Here is a 21,080-nt window from a genome sequence, read left to right as displayed (position 1 = left end):
TATTGGCAGGTGCGCAACATTCTGAAATTGCATTCTGAATCCCCCCCCCCCCCCCGACCCCGCCCACACACACAGTTTTATAATTGGAATGTGATACAAACGAGGAAACAGAGTGCTTTAGGACCATGCGGGTGTCTCAGAGCGGTCGGGTAGGCTGTTTGGAGTGTTTATCCGACTGGAGAGAAAAAAGAAACAAAAAATATATATCAAAAATATGCCCCTCCACTTCTAAAACCAACGATGTGCCCCTTGTTATTGATGATGTTAAAATATCTTTATGTGTTTTAAAGAACGCATTATCAAAACCATAGACATCTTTGGCTTTAGAGGTTTTCAAGCTGCTTAAGAGTTTGTTTACTTTCACCTCAATAGTTGGAATCGTATCAAACATTTTGAGGGAGTCATCACACATAACTCGCTCACTGTAAACTTTTGCCCCAGATCTTGTACAGACTGAATAAAGAAATTGTTAAAAGTAGTGGCTATAGAGTAGCTATCCTCGATTAATCTTCCATTAACTTTCAGTTTTATACCTCCTTTAATTTGTCTCGCCTCTTGCCTGTTAAACTGTCTATTTTTATCAAAATTTGTTTACAATCACCTTTCGCCTCATTTATGATGTTAATGAAAAAGTTGGCTTTGAATTTCTTAACTCGGAGATTAACTTGTTCCTCAGCACTCTGAATATCATTCTGTCGCCATCTAGTCCAGTTTTGGGCTTTCTTTAGTGCAGCATACATTTTTTTTGTTAACTGCCACAGGGTGTCATTTAACCAAGGCTATTATTTATATTTTTCTTTCATGTAATTGTCTTAGTATAATATGTTTTCAAATTAGTGAGCGTTATTTTATTATATCACAATTATTTTCTAGGTCCTTGGATGTCAAGACATCATCCCACTTGATTCTCTTTAAGTCATTTTGAAAATGGACCGAGTCTCTTTTTGGTGTACAGTAGACAGAGGTTTGCCTTCTTGAGGGGTTTAAATTTAATCTCTGTTTTGAAAGCTTTCTTGCAATCAAAGTTAAATTATGATCTGATAGCCTAGTTATCAAATTGTATTTAGAGTAGCTGCTCTTAGCAACATCAATGTATTTACATACACTAGTGTTGCTTTCAATTGTATTCGGTTGCACAAAAACAGTCTGCGGGAAGCCAGAAGTTAAATACAATTCCATTTCAACTTACTGTGCCAGTCTGCAGGAAGCCAGAAGTTAAATACAATTCCATTTGAACTTACTGTGCCAGTGGGCAGGAAGGTTGGTCATTATGACGAAGGTAATTTTAGACAAAATATCTAAAGGATCGTATTATTAAACTGACTTTCCAAACGTGGGTCTGTAGTAGACCTACTTCCTCTCTGCTTACCTCATGTCAATATAGAGGGACGTACATTTTCTCCTTTCCTTCACTCTTGATTGCATGTGCTGCCATAGAAAAAGAATGATTGAGCTATATCTATCTTAATCCACTAAATCCTGGCATTGTATAAATACTAGCAGGAGTTGTAGATTGTTTTTTCAGAAAGAAAAAGAAAATTCAGATTGGAATCTACCAGAAGTTGTTCGAATTGGCCACGTTATGGTGTAAGACTTCTGATGTTCAGGTGCCCTCCAAAAATGCCATTCGGTTTTAATTTAGGGTCCCACAGGACCTTAGCATGGTTCACTGTTTGAAAGGTGTTAAAGGGCGACTGCACCTCCTGATTTGGCATTGTTTTGAAGATTGCTCATTACGAAAAACTAGTGGCCATGACTGAAGCCAAACAAGTCGTCTTGGGGTGTGGTTTGGTGTGGGTGTGATATGTTCGCATATCGTACCCTGGCAGGCACTGTTGTTTGTCCCTCCAGAGTCACTGTAGCAACAACATAGCCACTTCCTCAAAATAGTAATTTCTTTAAAATAGTCAGAATTAATGTAATACAAATCAAGAAATCTGTAATTAATTTAAAATGTTTTTTCAGAGAAGGTTTTAGTAGTGCAATTTTACATCTAGCTAAGGTGTTTGGGGCAGTATTTCTCAAGTAAAAAAATGTGCATGAAAAATGAGTCAGTGCACTGCATACAGTCTATCGAGTTGGCAAAGTCTGGCTGCGTGCTCTGGCCTGATTTCTGAGAACAATAACATGCCTACAACTTCATCGTCTGCAAGCTGTCAAACTATCGTGAATAAAGCACAAACTACATGCTGTTTATCAGTGCCCGAAATCAGTAAGTTCCAACTCTGTGTTTTTCAATGAAGCTAGCAAGTAGTAGCTGGTAGGCACATTGAGCAGCCAGGCCACAATCAGCTTATCAAGTCACTGAGTGGCTACGTGTGTGCTTCAGTGCCGTTTAGACTACATCGGAGAGTGGATAAACCGCCTCTGCCCTCCGTTCTATTGGCGAAAGTGCAATCACTGGAGAATAAACTGGAAGAGCTCCGTTTGAGACTATCCTATCAATGTGATCTGAAGAAGTGTAATATCCTATGTTTCTCCTATGTTTCTCTGAGTTGTGGCTGAACAACGACATGGAAAATATACAGTTGAAGTGGGAAGTTTACATACACTTAGGTTGAGTCATTAAAACTCGTTTTCCACAAATTTCTTGTTAACCATCTATAGCTTTGGCAAGTCGGTTAGGACATCTACTTTGTGCATGACACAAGTAATTTTTCCAACAATTGTTTACAGACAGATTATTTCACTTATAATTCACTGGATCACAATTCCAGTGGGTCAGAAGGTCACATACACTAAGTTGGCTGTGCCTTTAAACAGCTTGGAAAATTCCCCAAAATTATGTCATGGCTTTAGAAGCTTCTGATCGACTAATTTACATAATTTGAGTGAATTGGAGTGTGGATGTGGTAGTTCAAGGCCTACCTTCAAACTCAGTACCTATTTGTTTGACATCGTGGGAAAATCAAAAGAAATCAGCCAAGACCTCATTAAAAAATTGTAGACCTCCACAAGTCTGGTTCATCCTTGAGAGCAATTTCCAAACACCTGAAGGTACCACGTTCATCTGTACAAACAATAGTACACTATTATAAACACCATGGGACCACGCAGCCGTTATACCGCTCAGGAAGGAGACGTGTTCTGTTTCCTAGAGATGAACGTACTTTGGTGTGAAAAGTGCAAATCAATCCCAGAACAACAGCAAAGGACCATGTGAAGATGCTGGAGGAAACAGGGACAAAAGTATCTATATCCATAGTAAAACGAGTCCTATATCGACATAACCTGAAAGGCCGCTCTTTGCCTCTCCTGAGTCCGTATGGGAGATACAGCGACAAGACTGTAACTACCAATTGGATACCATGAAATTGGGGAGAAAAAAACAACAACAAAAAACAACAACAAAAAACATAGAGATCCATACAAAGCTCTCCCTCCCTCTCCCTTCATTTGGCAAATCAATAAGACACCAATAAGAAGAAGAGACTTGCTTGGGCCAAGAAACATGAGCAATGGACATTAGACCGGTGGAAATCTGTCCTTTGGTCTGATGAGTCCAAATTGGAAAATTTTGGATCCAATCGCCGTGTCTTTGTGAGACACAGAGTAGGTGAACGGATGATCTCTGCATATGTGGTTCCCACCATGAAGTATGGAGGAGGAGGTGTGATGGTGTGGGGGTGCTTTGCTGGTGACACTGTCTGTGATTTATTTAGAATTCAAGGTACACTTAACCAGCATGGCTACCACAGCATTCTGCAGCAATATGCCATCCTGACCATAACTCTATCCTCCTGATTCCTGCTTACAAGAAAAAACTCTAACAGGAAGTACCAATGACGCTCTCAATATGGAAGTGGTCTGAGGAAGCAGATGGTAAGCTACAGGACTGTTTCAGTAGCTCAGACTGGAATATGTTCCGGTATTCATCCGATGACATTGAGGAATTTGCATCAGTCACCGGCTTTATTAATAAGTGTGTGTGGAGTGTCCGTACGTACATATCCCAACCAGAAGCCATGGATTACAGGAAACATCCTAACCTATCCTAAAGGAGTGAAACACTAATCCGGACTAAACAAACAGGCTAAACGAGTGAAACACCAAACAAACAGGCAAAACATCAATGCAGGACCAAGATCGAATCTTATTACACCAGCTCTGACGCTCTTCGGATGTGGCAGGACTTGCAAACTATCACGGATTACAAAGGGACACCCAGCCGCGAGCTGTCCAGTGATGCGAGCCATGTGGACAAGGAAAGCAACACTGAACCATGAATGAGAGCACCAGTTGTTCCGGACGACTGTGTGATCACGCTCTCTGTAGCTGATAAGACCTTTAAACAGGTTAACATTCACAAGGTCACAGGGCCAAACGGATTTCCAGGACACGTACTCAGGGCATGAAAGCACGCCCCCATTCATATCGACGGGGGTTTTGGTGGAGCGAGTTGAGAGCTTCAAGTTTCTCTGTGTCTACATCACTAAGGACCCATCATGGTCCAAACACAATCGTAAAAAGGGCACGACAACGCCTCTTTCCCCTCAGGAGGCTGAAAACATTTGGCATTTCCCCTCAGATCTTCAAAAAGTTCTACAGCTGCACCATTTAGAGCATCTTAATTGGCTGCATCACCACTTGGTATAGCAACTGCTTGGCATCTGACTGCAGGCGCCACAGAGGGTAGTGCGTACGGCCCACTATATCACTGGTGCTGAGCTCCCTGCCATTCAAGACCTCTTTACCAGGCGCTGTCAGAGAAAGGCCCTAAAAATTTTACCTAACTGTGATTGTTTTCAATAAAAATATTCAACAACAAAAATTGCTTCTTAGCAAAGAGCAATTTCTCAAACAATAATTTTTATAGTATTGTCAGGGAGTTGGGAGGGGAAAAACTGCAAAGTAGCTGTTATTGGCAGAGAGGTTTGGAAGTCTCTTTCTTATTTGTCTATTAACACATTTAATAGACCACCCAACCAAAACAGGTTGACATTTCAGCCGGTCTTTTCAAACAGCTCTTACACTCAAAGTGCATTATCATAATTTTCACAATTTCACAGTATTATTCTTACCTCATAGCGTGGAAATATATACAGTACCAGTCAAAAGTTTGGACACACCTACTCATTCCATGTTTTTTCTTTATTTTTACTATTTTCTACATTGTAGAATAATAGTGAAGACATCAAAACTATGAAATATCACATATGGAATCATGTAGTAACCAAACAAGTGTTAAATAAATCAAAACATATTTTATATTTGAGATCCTTCAAAGTAGCCACCCTTTGCCTTGATGACAGCTTTGCATACTCTTGGCATTCTCTCAACCAGCTTCATGAGATATTCACCTGGAATGCATTTCAAATAACAGGTGTGCCTTGTTAAAAGTTAATACAGTATGTGGAATTTCTTTCCTTCTTAATGCGTTTGAGCCAATCAGTTGTGTTGTGACAAGGTAGGGGTGGTATACAGAAGATAGCCCTATTTGCTAAAAGAACAAGTCCATATTGTGGCAAGAACAGCTCAAATAAGCAAAGTGAAACGACAGTCCATCATTACTTTAAGACATGAAGGTCAGTCATTGCGCAAAATGTCAAGAAATCTTTGAAAGTTTCTTCAAGTGCAGTCGCAAAAACCATCAAAAACCATGATGAAACTGGCCCTCATGAGGACCGCCACAGGAAAGGAAGATCCAGAGTGACCTCTGCTGCGGAGGATAAGTTAATTAGAGTTAACTGCACCTCAGATTGCAGCCCACACAAATGCTTCACAGAGTTCAAGTAACAGACACATCTCAACATCAACTGTTCAGAGGAGACTGTGTGATCGATTGCTGCAAAGAAACCACTACTAAAGGACACCAATAAGAAGAAGAGACTTGCTTGGGCCAAGAAACATGAGCAATGGACATTAGACCGGTGGAAATCTGTCCTTTGGTCTGATGAGTCCAAATTGGAAAATTTTGGATCCAATCGCCGTGTCTTTGTGAGACACAGAGTAGGTGAACGGATGATCTCTGCATATGTGGTTCCCACCATGAAGTATGGAGGAGGAGGTGTGATGGTGTGGGGGTGCTTTGCTGGTGACACTGTCTGTGATTTATTTAGAATTCAAGGTACACTTAACCAGCATGGCTACCACAGCATTCTGCAGCAATATGCCATCCCATCTGGTTTGCGCTTAGTGGGACTATCATTTGTTTTTCAACAGGATAATGACCCAACACACCTCCAAGCTGTGTAAGGGCTATTTGACCAAGAAGGGGAGTGATGGAGTGCTGCATCAGATGACCTGGCCTCCACATTCACCCGACCTCAACCCATTTGAGATGGTTTGGGATGAGTTGGACCGCAGAGTGAAGGAAAAGCAGCCAACAGATGCTCAGCATATGTGGGAACTCCTTCAAGACTGTTGTAAAAGCATTAGAGGTGAAGCTGGTTGAGAGAATGCCAAGAGTGTGCAAAGCAGTCATCAACGCAAATTGTGGCTTTAAAAAAAATGTGTTTAGACTTTTTTTGTTTACTACACGATTCCATATGTGTTATTTCATAGTTTGATGTCTTCACTATTATTTTACAATGTAGAAAACAGTAAAAATGTAAGAAAATTACTTGAATAAGTAGGTGTGTCCAAACTTTTGACTGGTACTGTATAAAACACAAGAAAATAACTGTTTTGAATGCACTGGTTCTTTAACGGTTCACTGTTTCAAAACTGCAGGGTTTTTTCACATATTTGTTATACTTTTTATGTTCCAAAAATTAAAGGTTTTCACGTTTTGAACAAATAATGTTCAGCAAATGTCTTATCTAGTGAAGTTCTTCTGCAGCAGGGTTCTCTTGCCTTTGTACTACAGCTGCATACTATCTCTCTCTGTCTCTCACTCTCTCTTTTTCTGTCTCTCAGGGCCACTCCAGCTTCATCACCCATCTGGACTGGTCAGTGGACTCTCAGTACCTGGTGTCCAACTCAGGAGACTATGAGATACTCTATTGTAAGTATGGTCATGTTCAGTAAAGCAAACTGTAGCAAACTGTTTTGCAACTGAAAATGAAAATCTGTGTTCTTATTGGAAAAGTTCAGATAGCACCTCCACATTTCAATCCGCTGTGTGTCGTTCCAGGGATCCCATTAGTGTGTAAACAGGTGGTGAGTGTGGAGACCACACGGGACATCCCCTGGGCCACATCCAACTGCACTCTGGGCTTCCAAGTCTTTGGTGAGCAATGCAGCTGGATTTGTATTTGCTGGACACATACTATATAATGTCTCGGGGACAGATGGACGTAACATAGGATGGTATCGTAGCGTCTGTCAACAGACTGTGGGATGTGACAACTAATGAGGAACTTCAACGTGCACATATTTTTTTGTCACTGGTCATTTGGACTAATCACGATTTTGCATCTTTCAAATTTCTGAAGGGAAGGGGCCATTTGACCCATACTTTGGCTGAGAGATTCATTTATGGGGGTGGAGACTTTGTTTGTCTTGTCAGTACTTCTCCCCCCAGAACCTAATCGAGCATATGATGCAATTACAGTACGCAACATTTTTGTTCTGGGTTTCCAAGATTACATACTGTATGACCATTCACTTTGAACATTTTGTGTAGGGTATAACATAATGAGATAGATACTGTAACTCTGGTCCTGATCCACAGGGTTATGGCCTGACGGCTCCGACGGGACTGACATCAACGCCGTCTCCAGATCCAATGAGAAAAGGCTGCTCGTCACAGGAGACGACTTCGGAAAAGTCCACCTTTTCTCATTCCCCTGCTCTCAATTCCGGGTAAGATTGAAAATCTATTGAATATTTTGATGAGAAGAGACTGTGAAGATGATGTGAGGCCATTGATTGCAGTTTGATTGATTGATTGATTCTCTTCTTCTTCCAGGCTCCCAGTCATGTTTATGGCGGACACAGCAGTCATGTGACCAACGTGAAATTCCTGTTTGATGATAGTTGCCTGGTTTCCACTGGGGGCAAGGACATGAGCGTCATGCAGTGGCGGGTAGTGTGAGGCGGCCATTTTGGGGCAACAGACAGACAGTTTCTTTATGGATCAGGGTAGGGTGGGTAGGGGAAGGGTAGGGTGGGTAGGGGAAGGGTTGTACTCCTAGAGGCTTCCCTGTACAATGAGCTTATGATGAAGTTGCCCCTAGAAGCTGATCTTGGATCAGTTTTGTATTTACCCCATTAATGGGTTAGGATTTGGGGAGGGCTGATTCTAGATCTGTTCCTAGGGTTGACTTCACTACAGAGTTGAGATTTTTGGTGGGTGGGATGGGTCGTGTGTGGGTTGGGGACGAAGAGCATCGCAACAAAAGGATGATACAACAGGGAGTACCTATTGTTTCGTTTTTTATCGTTCCGTCTGTCTCCTTTATTTTGTATATTTCACACCTCAGGAAACCAATAGAAAATTAGGAGTTTAATTTTTTCCCTTTGCCATATCAATGGTAGCCTCTCTGGCCTGGTAGAGATAGCACTCCACATTGGAAAGTTGGTGGCAGGTAGCCTAGTGCTTAAGAGTGTTGAGTCAGTGAGCAAAAGGTTGCTGGTTTGAATCCCCAAGCTGATTAGGTGAAAAATCTGTTGAGCAAGGCACTTTAGCCAAATTGCTCTGGGTAAGAGTGGCTGCATAATGGAAGTTTTAATTTGTACTATGTGCATTTGATCTACACTGAAAGCACATACATTTGGTTCAAACTGACGCTGACAGAGAGTAAATGACCAATATCCCAATGATTACACTCTTTCATCATATGATGTGTGTTTTATAATGAATACATCAGCTTTACCCCCAGGCAGTTTGTTACTAGGCCAAGTGTGCGGTTGAATAGATGTGAATTCTGTGAGGCTACATGGGAATATGAAGATATTATCTCTCTGCTGCCACTGTCTGGCTTCCTGAGGTATTGAATGGTGTCATAATGACTACTTCACTAATGCTCTGCAAACTATAATACTTGATAAAGTATAACACTGGCATTTCAAAGAGCTCTTTGAAAACAAATGAATAATTATTTAAATGAATAATCAATGATTATTTACACCTGTTGAAAAGCATCATTTTGGGACCCAAATGACTGAAGTTGAACTACATTTCAAACATATTTGGATTACACTGTTATATATCTGCTGCCGATGTCACTTCCTTCCTGTGCCTCCCTTATCTTCCTGTATAGTCCCCAAACTAGTTCTGTAAATAAGAGGTTTGTACTAATCAGACCATTGCACTGTAATTGTTTTCTCTCCAATACCCTTTTCACACTATAGTGCCGAACCAATCCGCACCGCGCTGACTAAATATTTTATTTTCACATTATTTTCACGCTCCAGTAACTACGATGGAAGCGTAACCAGACTAGCTCAGTACAGCTTGTTTTTCTCGGTTTGGCTCGGTTTGGCTCAGTAGTGTGAAAAGCGCTAATGTGTGCTCCCCTATTGTGCACTGTTTACCATAGGCAAGTAATCACTACTCCAAGGCTTAAGTCCCACTCTTGATATTTACAGCTGTTTTTGATCTCTCCAAGGCTTAAAAGAACCTATGACTTAGCTACCATACTGACCTTGTCACCTTGACTCATGCCTCTTGTTTACTAGGCATATCCATGAACAAAACCTGTAATTCATATTGAAAGCTTTCCCCAAAGCCATGAAAAAGTAATCGCACCAAGAGTTATCTGTACCACACTGCTAATGTCTGAAATGGACTGGTCATTCATCTGGCGTTTGCTTTATAGTGATAAAAAGTTCTGAAAAGTATCCAGAGCATGCATTACATTGGTTATACCTGGGCTGCCTTCAGAAGGGCACAACATTGTGGAACGTTCATATAGAAATATACTACGAAGAGCAAACATGCCTTTCTGACATGTAGGATGAAGATTCGCGTCAGCTCTATTCATGTAATTTCCTCAATTTCTGGGGGGCACTGAGCAAATTCCATGTCTGCTAAGCACAAACTTGAACATTGTGAACATTTGGTGCAACTTCCAGCGTGTGTTTACTGTGAACACTGAGGCTGTACCCACTTTAAGTTACAGTTTTAACAGTGTCCAAGTAGGCTAGTGGCTATTTGATCATAATATAGGCTTACCAGAGTGGCCTACCATCAAAAACAATGGAGAAAGTGCATCCCATAACATTTGAATAAAGAAATAGCTGTTTTATCATTCAGTCTACAGTAGCAGCCAATGTGTGGTGTTCCATCCAGGGCTTGACATTAACCTGTTTATCCACTTGCCCTTCAGACAAGGAGGTGACTGAACATTTTGTTGTGTTGTTTGATGCAAGAAACCACTTTACAAAATAAAATGCATTTTTATTCACATACCATTATTACAGAGAATCAGACAAATTATACTACCCTCTACCTATTGGCTACTTGGCTTATTCAAAATACAACACTGCTCTTTACCTGATTCACTTTTCAAAGATGTCTAGAAATGTACACGTTTTGTGCTCTTGTAGGAAGCAATCACTCCCCTATTGCTGACTACAAATTATTTATAACTGGGCTTATAACTCACTAACTAACAAAGGATATGAACAAAATGTGCACACGTGGCTACATGCAGCTTTCGCTTTGATCTCAAAACAAGTGCATCCACTCACGACCGCCCATGCTGTAAACACAGTCCAGTTCAAAGTAAATGGCACAGATCCATATATGGCAATGGTATATTTGCATATAGATGTTTATGCCGGACCAGGATGAGTAGTGTGTGTCAATGCAATAGAATCCTACTCTGATGTGTTCTGCCTACAACAACATGTCTTGCATAATTGGTTTTGTTTCGGTATATTGCATTGAAAGTGGCTAATATTGAATTAATTAGATCACAATTGCCACATTGAAGAGATAGTGTTGACAGGGAAAACTCTAAAACAGTTGTCACCAACCTTTTCTGAGTCAGGATCACTTTCTGAGTCAAAATGCAAGCCGAGATTTACTGCTCAGAATTTTTTTTAACATGACTTAAAAAACATAAGCCTATGCAACATTAACCAATTAAAAACAGTATTGTAGCAAGGAGGTTTGTGCAGTAAGTTATAGGCCCAATACATTATCACCTCATATTGGCTTTTCTCGAATTGCCCTGCTAATACATTGTTGTTCGGGCCATTTTTTAAAATTAGATTAAAACATTTGAGGTAGGCTATATAATCACTGGTAAATGATCCGTTGATTTATTACTTGTGAGGCACAGCTGAGTGAGCATACCTTTAAATAATTCGCTTTTCATTTTACTGGGCTGATGTTGCCTGCATCTGATGGTCAGTCTCAGCGGAGGGAGAGAGCAGCACGGGTATGATACCACGGGCATGATACACTAGCACAGGATGCCGCGTGGTGAAACACCGCTTCCCATTAATTTCAATGGAAGGAAAGCTGTGAGAAAGGGAGAGGGTGGGGGACCTTTGGGCGGTGCGAATGTGGCGTGGGAGTCGGTGAAAAATATAAACTTTTACCAACTTCATGCAAATCACCAGCGGCGACCGCTGGGCGATGACCAATCATATCGAGTGGTTCCCATGACGAATGTGACGCGATGCAACCCAAGGCTGGAGACTTTCTTCAAATACTGGGATGGAAGCAAATGTGATTATAACGTCATAAGGAATCATGCAAAAAATTTACAGTTGGCAGGAATATGTTAGTTAATGTAGAGACAAACGATTAAGCATATTTTTTTATCATAAAGTTAATTTACGAAAATCGGGATTTAGCATGCTAGCTGACTAGCTAACATTAGCTAGCTGGCTAGCTTTATGGGTGTTGTGACATGAGTATGAAATTGTAATTCTGGTTGTTTAATGTTTTAGGGACTCCTGAAACAACCAGCAAACCAGGCTATCGTCTTGTGAAACAGTGGAATTAAAGAATCTAGCTAGCTAAAGAATTTACTGCAAATTGAATGTACAATTTTGTAAGCTTGCCTTGCTGATATTTGCCATGCAATGCAGATAGATGAAATAGCGTAGCTAGCTATGTTCTTGCTTATTTTGCAGTGGAGGATAAAAACACCTGTATGCCTATGGATGTGTAGCTAGCTTTCTAGCCGATCTGTGTATGGACCCAAACGTTTGGTATACATATTAGTTCAGAACCTAGCTATGAACCTCAGCTATCATAGCCAGGTGTATCAACTTCAAAACAGTCTGAATGACATTAATGAAGCCTAAGGATTGAGTAGAATATAATATAACTTTGTGCCAAGGATGCAAGTCATATATACATATAGTTATTACCCTGCATGAGATCCCCACATTGTTGCCTGTACATTTAATATATTCACTGATCATGTACTCTACCTTGGCAAATAAAGGCGCAGTTCAGGTCTTTGAGATTATTTTTCAGTCATATCCTTTACCAGGAGTATCAAATTCCAGTCTTTGAATGATGCTGTATCTGCATGTATGTATTACAATTATACACTTCAACAGTGTTTACCAATCTTGGTCCTGGGACATCATTGTAACTAATAGACTAGAAACAGGATTTAATTAAAGGCTGATTTGCAATTCATATATACAGAAATAGAATTTAAAAAACAGTACACTACACTTCCTATGCATCATGTAAATACTCTAAAACAGGTTCACCTCAATATCTAATGCCCTTCATCTGCATTGATCTGATGAAAAGGATAGGCGTAGTATTTCATCAAATGAGAGGTTTAATTTCAACCAGTAAAGAATCTGAAATGCTTTATTGAAAGAAGTTCATTATCCAACTGTTATAAATACATGCATTATAAATATTATAATATTAGAAATACAAGTTCAATCTGTACTTCAATGCACATCTGTTGTGCATTATAAAAACAGAGGAAAAGAGAGAGAGGTGTAAAAGACAGAAAGGGAAAGAGGTAAGAAAATAGGAGCAGGGAAGGCAGCATTTGATTAACGAATCACAGTGCAACCCAATTATTCTCTAATTTCATCACAATTACATAATAGTGTCTCTAGTCGGCCCGAAGATTATCTGAAAAGCGTGTGAGGTGGCGATGATGGGAGTGGGGGTTGGCATCCTCTCTCACCTCAAAACATATCTGCAGACGAGAGACAAATTGAGAGAGATAGCATGTTGAAGCCTTGTGTTTTTATTTTTATTCTAACATTGTTAGTCATCATAATAATCAGGAGGTGAAATGCAAAACTGACCATGGATCATTAACTCTGGGATTACTGCATCTCTATTTCAATGTAAAGCATCTCATTAATAATACTTCCTGTTGACCTGACCATGTGCCCTCAATGTATCCATTTCAGATGCGGGAGGGGTTCACCGACACAGCTGATATAACCTAGAGCAGGGCTGCCCAATCCTCTTCCTGGAGATCTAGTGTCCTGTAGGTTTTCAGTCCAACCCTAATTTAGCATATCTGATTCAGCTAGTTCAAGTCTTGTTGAGCAGCTAATTAGTAGAAGCAGGTGTGTTAAATTAAGGTTGGACTGTAGATCTCCAGGAAGAGTGTTGGACAGCCCTGACCTAGAGGATTTAGGGAGAAGAGGAGAGAGGGATGAAGTGAAGGAGAGAGACTGCTATTGAGAAAATAAGGTATTTCAAGTGACAGTGTTCAAAAGGAATCTGTGTGTGGCCTCACCTGGTGTCCACACCACACTAAGTGGCTGCAGAGTACTTTATGCTGAAAAACATGAACGGACACACGAGGACAAACAATATAGAGTAGTTATAGAAATAATGAAGTGTCTTATTATTCTCCATGGTTGGCTCTCTAAAAAACATGACTAGAAAAATAACGTCAATCTAATGGTGACCTGAGCCTGCTTACTGCACAACACAATCCATCAATCAGATTGATACATGAGTGTGTAGGTGTGGGTTATAGGGTGTCTGATTGTTCTATATTTGTTCAATATGGGTGATTTAAAATAGCCTGTTTTGTTTTTGTACAGACATCACACCCTTACCTAAACAGCACCTTCACCTGAAAAGTAGAAATCAAAGGGAGAGACACTGGGAATTGAGTAATTGCAGTTGACATAGCTAAGTAAATGGAAGAATACTCTTATTGCAATGTGAATGGCTCTTAAAAGAGCCTTTGGTTGTGCATAGTGTAGTCTATGGTGTTGCCAGGGAACAGCACCCTCTTCGAAGAAGTAGGAGGTGAAGATCTCCCGCACACGGATTGCCTCTCTTGCTGCGTTGTTGGACTCCATCCTTGAAACCTCCTGCAGAGCAGCAGACTTCTCTGGCACATGGCGGCGAGCTGCAGATCCCCTCCTGGTCCTCGTGTCCATCCTCATGAAGTTATGCAGGGCACAGGTAGCCTTCACAAACCTGAATTCCTCCAGGAGGCAGTCCCAAATGGCCCTGGTCACACAACCTTGCAGTGCCCTACATGTTAACTGTAGGCAATCGTTCTCCAGTTACAAGGTATCTGTAGGAATATGGAAGACAATGTAATTATTCGACTTTTACATCACCAGGTCATTGTGGATTACTAAGGTATAATATCCCTGATAACAAATCATGATAACATTGGATTGATAGATGCATGAGCACACATATGTGCATGTGTAGCATGTGATAATAACAGGACCATATCAAGGATAGCATCATAAATGAATACATAAATACCACTTGAAGCTTGATGACGAGTTGATCATTTGAATCAGCTGTGCAGTGCTAAGGCAAAAACATGCACCCCTTTGAGTCCCCAGGACCAGGACTGAGAACCACTGCTCTTCATTGGGACCTCTTCATATGTAGACAGGCTTTCATAGCTCTCTTTATCTGAGGACAGAAAACCTCACAAGAAACATACTTCATTATGTTCAAATTACACAGGAACTACAGAAAAGTACCTGCCCTATCCAGAATAGCCTACTCTCTTACTGACAGTTGGGGCTGCTATCCTATCACCCTCCTCCATGGCTGTTAGCTAGCTACCTACAAATTAATTTGGAGTATGTTTTTTACAGTGATAAATACATCAAGATAGCTAGCTAATATGAAGTTAGGTAGATGGTGATATTTCATTCACTTAGCTATCTATCTATCTATACAGTATGTGAAGTTGGCCAGATAGCTAGCCAACTAGCTAGCTCATTTGAGTTAGCCTGCACTGTAGCTAGTTAGCTAATAATATTTTTTTTTTAACATTTTCGAAATCTATTTACTTACTTGAATAGGTTCTCCCAGCCATGTGGACAATTGTTAACAGGGGCAGCAAAGTTTGTTTGTCACCAGAGCGTTTCTGTACAGCACTTTGAGATATCAGCTGATGTAAGAAGGGCTTTATAAATAAATTAGATTTTAGAGGATATTACTATTGAACTAGACCTTCATACAAACTTGCTATGCTGAATTATTGACGCACAATCGAACACGCTGCCAGCACGTCCAACAGCGAGTCACAGTGGGCGGCCTAAGCAGCACGGCATTTTACCGCCATATAGTGTACAGTACATTCACCGCGAGACTGACCAAAAAGGGTTACTGTCGTCCAGCTGATGGCGAAACTCGAGTCGCACCGCATTATTTCTTCCTCATGCACAAATTCATGTTGTTACTCCTATAAACAGAGAAAGGGAAATAGTATTTGATATTAAAAAAGACCCAAGCCACTAATAACGCAAGCCTATAGATACACTTTCCTACTAATTCATTACTGCTGCAGTGTAGCGCTGTGTGAAAATAGGAAGAACGTGCATTTTATGGCTTATAAAAGTGTTGAATATACAGTAGTGGCATTGCAGAGTAAGAACTTAAACAGGAACTCACTCAAAAACAGCAGCTCTTTGCTGTATTCATTGACAGTCACTCGCTAGTCATGGTTTTAAACGTTTTGTAATCTCACAGTATCAAATTTACTGTAGCTTTCATTTATGCCTGCTACAGCACGCAGGGCAGCGGAATCGGGTGCACCTACCACCAACAGCACGTTGGGTTTTTACATAAATGTTTGGCAATCGGCTAGGAATGCCTTGGAGATCGACATGTTGAGCGTGATCGACCAGTTGGTGACAACTGCTCTAGAAAGTTGAGTGAAGTTCAATCTCCTGCTTCTCTCTGTGGGCTGATATTTCTTGGGGCTATTGCGCACCCGCACAGCAATGTTCCACAATGTTTGCCTTCTGAACGAAGCCCTGTTTTTGCAGATCTAATCATAATTGGACATATGCAGATGTGACATGTTACCATAACAAAGTAAACAAGATGGAATTATTTAATTTGAGGGGTTCCTCCCTATGAGCACAAGAGATTGAAAAGACATTGAAAAACATTTTTGGTTGAAAAGACATTGAAAATATGTATTTTCAACATCTTGTGCTCACTGGGCTGGTCTTATCAAGGCACAAGGCAAGACCCAAATGCAGAAACAGGAGGCAGATGGTTAGAGTCTTACAATGTTTATTTATCCAAAAGGGAAGGCAGGAGAATGGTCGTGGACAGGCAAATAGGTCAAAACCAGATCAGAGTCCAGGTGGTACAGAGTGTCAGACAGGCTCGAGGTCAAGGCATGCAGAATGGTCAGGCAGACGGCTACAAAGTCCAGAAACAGGCAAGGGTCAAAACCGGGAGGCCTAGAAAAAGGAGAATGCAAAAACAGGAGAATGGGAAAACCACTGGTTGACTTGGAAACATACAAGACGAACTGGAACAGAGAGACGGGAAACACAGGGATAAATACACTGGGGAAAACAAGCAACACCTGGAGGGAGTGGAGACAATAACGAGGACAGGTGAAACTGATCAGGGTGTGACAGGTCTTCTCTTTTGTATATCATTATTAGAGAAGATGGTTTGTTTAGAGTGGGTGTGGAACGTTAAAGACATTGGAAGCCTTGCAGGGTTGGTTGTTGTCCTTGTTTGGGTGCATGGAAACTGATGCGGAACACTACCATTCAGAGTGAATGTAAAATGGTTTATGAATACACATATGAATACAGTAAACACATTATGAAAATCCTTCACGTTTTTGTGACTGATTTTTTGTCCTCTTCTTGATTTACATTTTGAAATTCCAAAGTTTATTTTAGGTTTGTTGAAATTATGAAATGACTGGGAAAGGAAAGGTCTGATATTTGCAATTGATGCAGGGTATAATATTTATTATGAGTGATTATATTAAAATCTAATTATATTGTAGTGAGAGAGAGAGAGAGAGAGAGAGAGAGAGAGATGATGAGGAGGAAGATGAAGAGGATGCTGTTCTAGGTGGTCGTCGCAAGTGGGCAGCAAGGGACCGGTCGCATGCTGATGTCGGCTATTTTATGAAATCTCCACTTTCCAAAACACCAGAAATACGGGGAAAATATGGCAACTCAGAGGCTGCAGTCAGCCACAATCCCCCCCGTCTTCTAATTGAGACAACAGCGACCATCTTTTGATCATGGAATTAAGGATTCAAGAGAATAAACGGAGTGCAAAGCTTTTGAGAGAGAAAGAGAATGTTCGTAACCTCACGTTGCATTTCAGCAACAGACTGACATTTCATTGCCAACAGGCATACATAATTGGTGTAGCCTACATTGGTGAATTATCTTTTAGTTATAGTGAATTAGAACGTTCTGCTTTGCAAACGGTCTGACAGGTAAACATCCATATACGTCAATTTTTTCCATGTCGTCGTCTCATTGAATAGGAGAGAAAAATGAGGTAAGCAATTGCGCATGTGTTGGGTTTGCATTGTGGCATCATTTGTCAGAACGCGACATGTTCCTTTATAGTAACGTGTATGTGAACGTTTCCACTATATATTGTATATCAGTCATCACAACATGGTAGGCTACATTTTCAAAGTAGCCAATTCATACATTAGATAATTTAAACAATAGACAAATTCATTATTTGTGAAGGATCACTGGTAAAATGAAGCGGGTATTCTACAAACCCCTTTCCTCGTTGGCAAACATTGCTACACGAGGGCCATGCGCGCAAATTGGTGGAAGAACAAGGGGGCTGTTCTTATAGAACGCCAGCAAAAAATAAAAAATATTTACATGTTGCTTAGGAGTGCATTACCTTTGAGGCTCGTAAGAATGTCCTGCTTAATATGTTTGTGTCATCGCAAATCAACATTACTGGTTGAAGTTTTTTTTTAAGTATAAAAGTATGGCCATTTTACTGGTCTAACTAACAATTGCTGCATCCAAAATAGTTATTTTGTAAAGATCCCAAGCAAATAGTCTGAGCAATTGTTCAAGAAAGAAGCAAAACATCACTGTAAGCATAACCCAAAATTTTTTTTGTTTCGAAGTAGCCTATCACCACAGATGGTGATGGCTTTCTTACTGCTGCCAATAGTCGCGCGCGCACCTGTGCGTGAACACAGTGTGTCCTAGGAAAGGGGTCTAGAGTAGCCTACAGAACTATGGAATCAACCTTTTTTCCTATTCTAGTCCATAGCATACTATTCCATTCATCTTTCTTCTGTACACACCTATCCATTTCCTTTATTGGATTGTCTGCATGAAATAGCAATGTTGTCATTGAAAGGAGACCACACAAACTGTTTTATTGACTGGTTTAGCTGCATGTATTTATTTTTCTTTAGGGGGTAGATCAGCTTTAATATTGCATCATTTCCAATCCCCCATATTTTTTTGTTAATGTATAAAATGCAGTGCCTACGGAAAGTATTCAAACCCCTTGACGTTCCACATTTTGTTACGTTACAGCCCTGTTCTAAAGTGAATTAAATAGTTTGTCCCTCAATCTACACACAATACCCCATAATGGAAAGCAAAAACAGGTTTTTAGAAATTATTGCATTTATTTTTATTTTATATATATACAAAAACTGTATTCAGACCCTTAACTCAGTATTTTGTTAACACCTTTGGTAGGGATTACAGCCTCGAGTCTTCTTGGGTATGACGCTACAAGCTTGGCACATCTGTATTTGGGGAGTTTCTCCCATTCTTCTCTGCAGATCCTCTCAAGCTCTGTCAGGTTGGATTGGGACCGTCGTTGCACAGCAATTTAAGTCTCTCCAGAGATGTTCGTTCGGATTCAATTCCGGGCTCTGGCGAGGCCACTCAGACTTGTCCCGAAGCCACTCCTGCGTTGTCTTGGCTGTGTGCTTAGGGTCGTTTTCCTGTTGGAAGGTGTACATTCTCCCCAGTCTGAGGTCCTGATTGCTATGGAGCATGTTTTCATCAAGGATCTCTCTGTACTTTGCTCCGTTCATCTTTCTTTCGATCCTGACTAGTCTCCCAATCCCTGCCGCTGAAAAACATCCCCACAGCATGATGCTACCACCATAGAGATGGTGTCAGGTTTCCTCCAGACGTGACATTTGGCATTCAGCTCAATCTTGGTTTCATCAGACCAGATAATCTTGTTTCTCATGGTCTGAGTCCATTAGGGGCCTTTTGGCAAATTTCAAGCTGGCTGTCATGTGCCTTTTACTGAGAAGTGGCTTCCATCTGGCCACTCTACCATAAAGGCCTGATTGGTGGTGTGCTGCAGAGATGGTTGTCCTTCTGGAAGGTTCTCCCATCTCCACAGAAGAGGTCTGGAGCGCTGTCAGAGTGACAATCGGGTTCTTGGTCACCTCCCTGAGGCCCTTCTCCCCTGATTGCTCAGTTTGGCCGGGCAGCCAGCTCTCGGAAGAGTCTTGGTGGTTCCAAACATCTTCCATTTAAGAATGACGGAGGTCACTGTGTTCTTGGGGACCTTCAATGTTTTTGTACCCTTTCCCAGATTTGTGCCTCGACACAATCCTGTCTGAGCTCTACGGACAATTCCTTCAACCTCATGGCTTGGTTTTTGCTCTGACATGCACTGTAAACTGTGGGACCTTATATAGACAGGTGTGTGCCTTTCCAAATCATGTCTAATCAATTGAATTTACCACAGGTGGACTCCAAGTTGTAGAAACATCTCAAGGATGATCAATGGAAACATGATGCACCTGAGCTCAATTTTGAGCAAAAATTGCAAAAGGTCTGAATACTTATGTAAATAAGCTATTTCAATTTTTAATACGTTTGCAAAAATTTCTAAAACCTGTTTTTGTTTTGTCATTATAGGTTGTGAGTAGATTGATGAAAACATGTCATTTAATATATTTTAGAATAAGGCTGTGACTTAAACTTAAAAATGTGGGAAAAGTCAAGGGGTCTGAAGACTTTCCGACTTATTTTCCCCAAACCCTACCATCCCTCCCCTCATTGGAGTAAACAAATGGACAACAATACTCAGGCTTCTACTTCTAGCTTATACATACTATATACATTTTCCAGTCACAGTATATTTTAAAATAGTTATGTTTTGTTTTTAGTCCCATCCTTCAGCTCCACTCAACCCCTCCTATCTATCTCTGAACAACATCCAGTTTTGATTTCTATGTGTCATATTTTTCAACTGTGCTGTGATGTTTCACAAAAGTTCTGAACCTTAGTATTCTCATAGATTCTACATATTGTAAATTAAAGATAAACATTTTTGCCAAGAGTATTATTATAATATTGATCGATTGACTATGTCTTTTTAAAATCACCCAGCAGTGCTATATGCACAGTTAACTCCAGGTAAATGTTGCAATTCTTCAGGCATTCCTGAACCTGCGAGCAAAAACAAGCTACATATGGACAGTACCAAAACAAATTATAAAATTATTCTGTCTATAACGTGTGTGATGGGAGTCGGGAAGCAAGTTCAGGGAGTGAATCAATAAACTAAACGTATTACAAAACACAAACAACACACAGACATGAAACAGAAACAATAATGCCTGGGGAAAGAACCAAAGGGAGTGACATAAATAGGGCAGGTAATCAAGGAGGTGATGTAGTCCAGGTGAGTGTCATGATGCGCGTGACGATGGGGACAGGTGTGCGCAATCAGCAGCCGGTAACCTAGAGGCTGGAGAGGGAGCACACGTGACACTGTCTCTTCTAGAGGTCGACCGATTATGATTTTTCAACGCCGATACCGATTATTGGAGGACAAGAAAAGCCGATACGATTAATCGGCCGATTTAAAAATAAATAAATAATAATGTTTTATATGTATTTTTATATATATATATATCATACACACCCACACATTTTTGTAATAATGACAATTGCAACAATACTGAATGAACAATGAACACTTTTATTTTAACTTAATATAATACATAAATAAAATCAAT

At 40.5% G+C, this 21,080-nt stretch overlaps 2 protein-coding genes across 9 annotated transcripts in view; both read left to right on the top strand.

The window, feature by feature from the left end:
* The window catches only part of LOC139530476 (echinoderm microtubule-associated protein-like 1), an 84,003-nt gene extending 71,691 nt beyond the window's left edge, over positions 1-12,312 (top strand). For 7 of the 8 annotated variants that reach the window (XM_071326942.1, XM_071326945.1, XM_071326943.1 and 4 more), the window contains 4 exons: positions 6,859-6,946; positions 7,076-7,171; positions 7,616-7,746; positions 7,853-12,312. In XM_071326942.1, coding sequence (XP_071183043.1) covers positions 6,859-6,946; positions 7,076-7,171; positions 7,616-7,746; positions 7,853-7,978 — 441 coding nt within the window. In that variant the 3' untranslated portion in view covers positions 7,979-12,312. The remainder of the gene's footprint in view (positions 1-6,858; positions 6,947-7,075; positions 7,172-7,615; positions 7,747-7,852) is intronic. The other variant, XM_071326947.1, reaches the window with a different exon arrangement.
* A 4,855-nt stretch (positions 12,313-17,167) lies between these two features.
* LOC139530464 (ena/VASP-like protein) overlaps positions 17,168-21,080 on the top strand; it is a 90,398-nt gene continuing 86,485 nt past the window's right edge. Inside the window, exon 1 of the mRNA XM_071326916.1 lies at positions 17,168-17,596. Within this exon, the coding sequence (XP_071183017.1) occupies positions 17,592-17,596 (5 nt within the window). The 5' untranslated portion in view covers positions 17,168-17,591. The remainder of the gene's footprint in view (positions 17,597-21,080) is intronic.

Source organism: Salvelinus alpinus, chromosome 9, assembly GCF_045679555.1.
Source record: "Salvelinus alpinus chromosome 9, SLU_Salpinus.1, whole genome shotgun sequence".
In the NCBI taxonomy this organism is placed as follows: domain Eukaryota; kingdom Metazoa; phylum Chordata; class Actinopteri; order Salmoniformes; family Salmonidae; genus Salvelinus; species Salvelinus alpinus.
The sequence above is the reverse complement of the archived record's forward strand: the minus strand, read 5'-3'. Positions and strand labels throughout refer to the sequence as shown.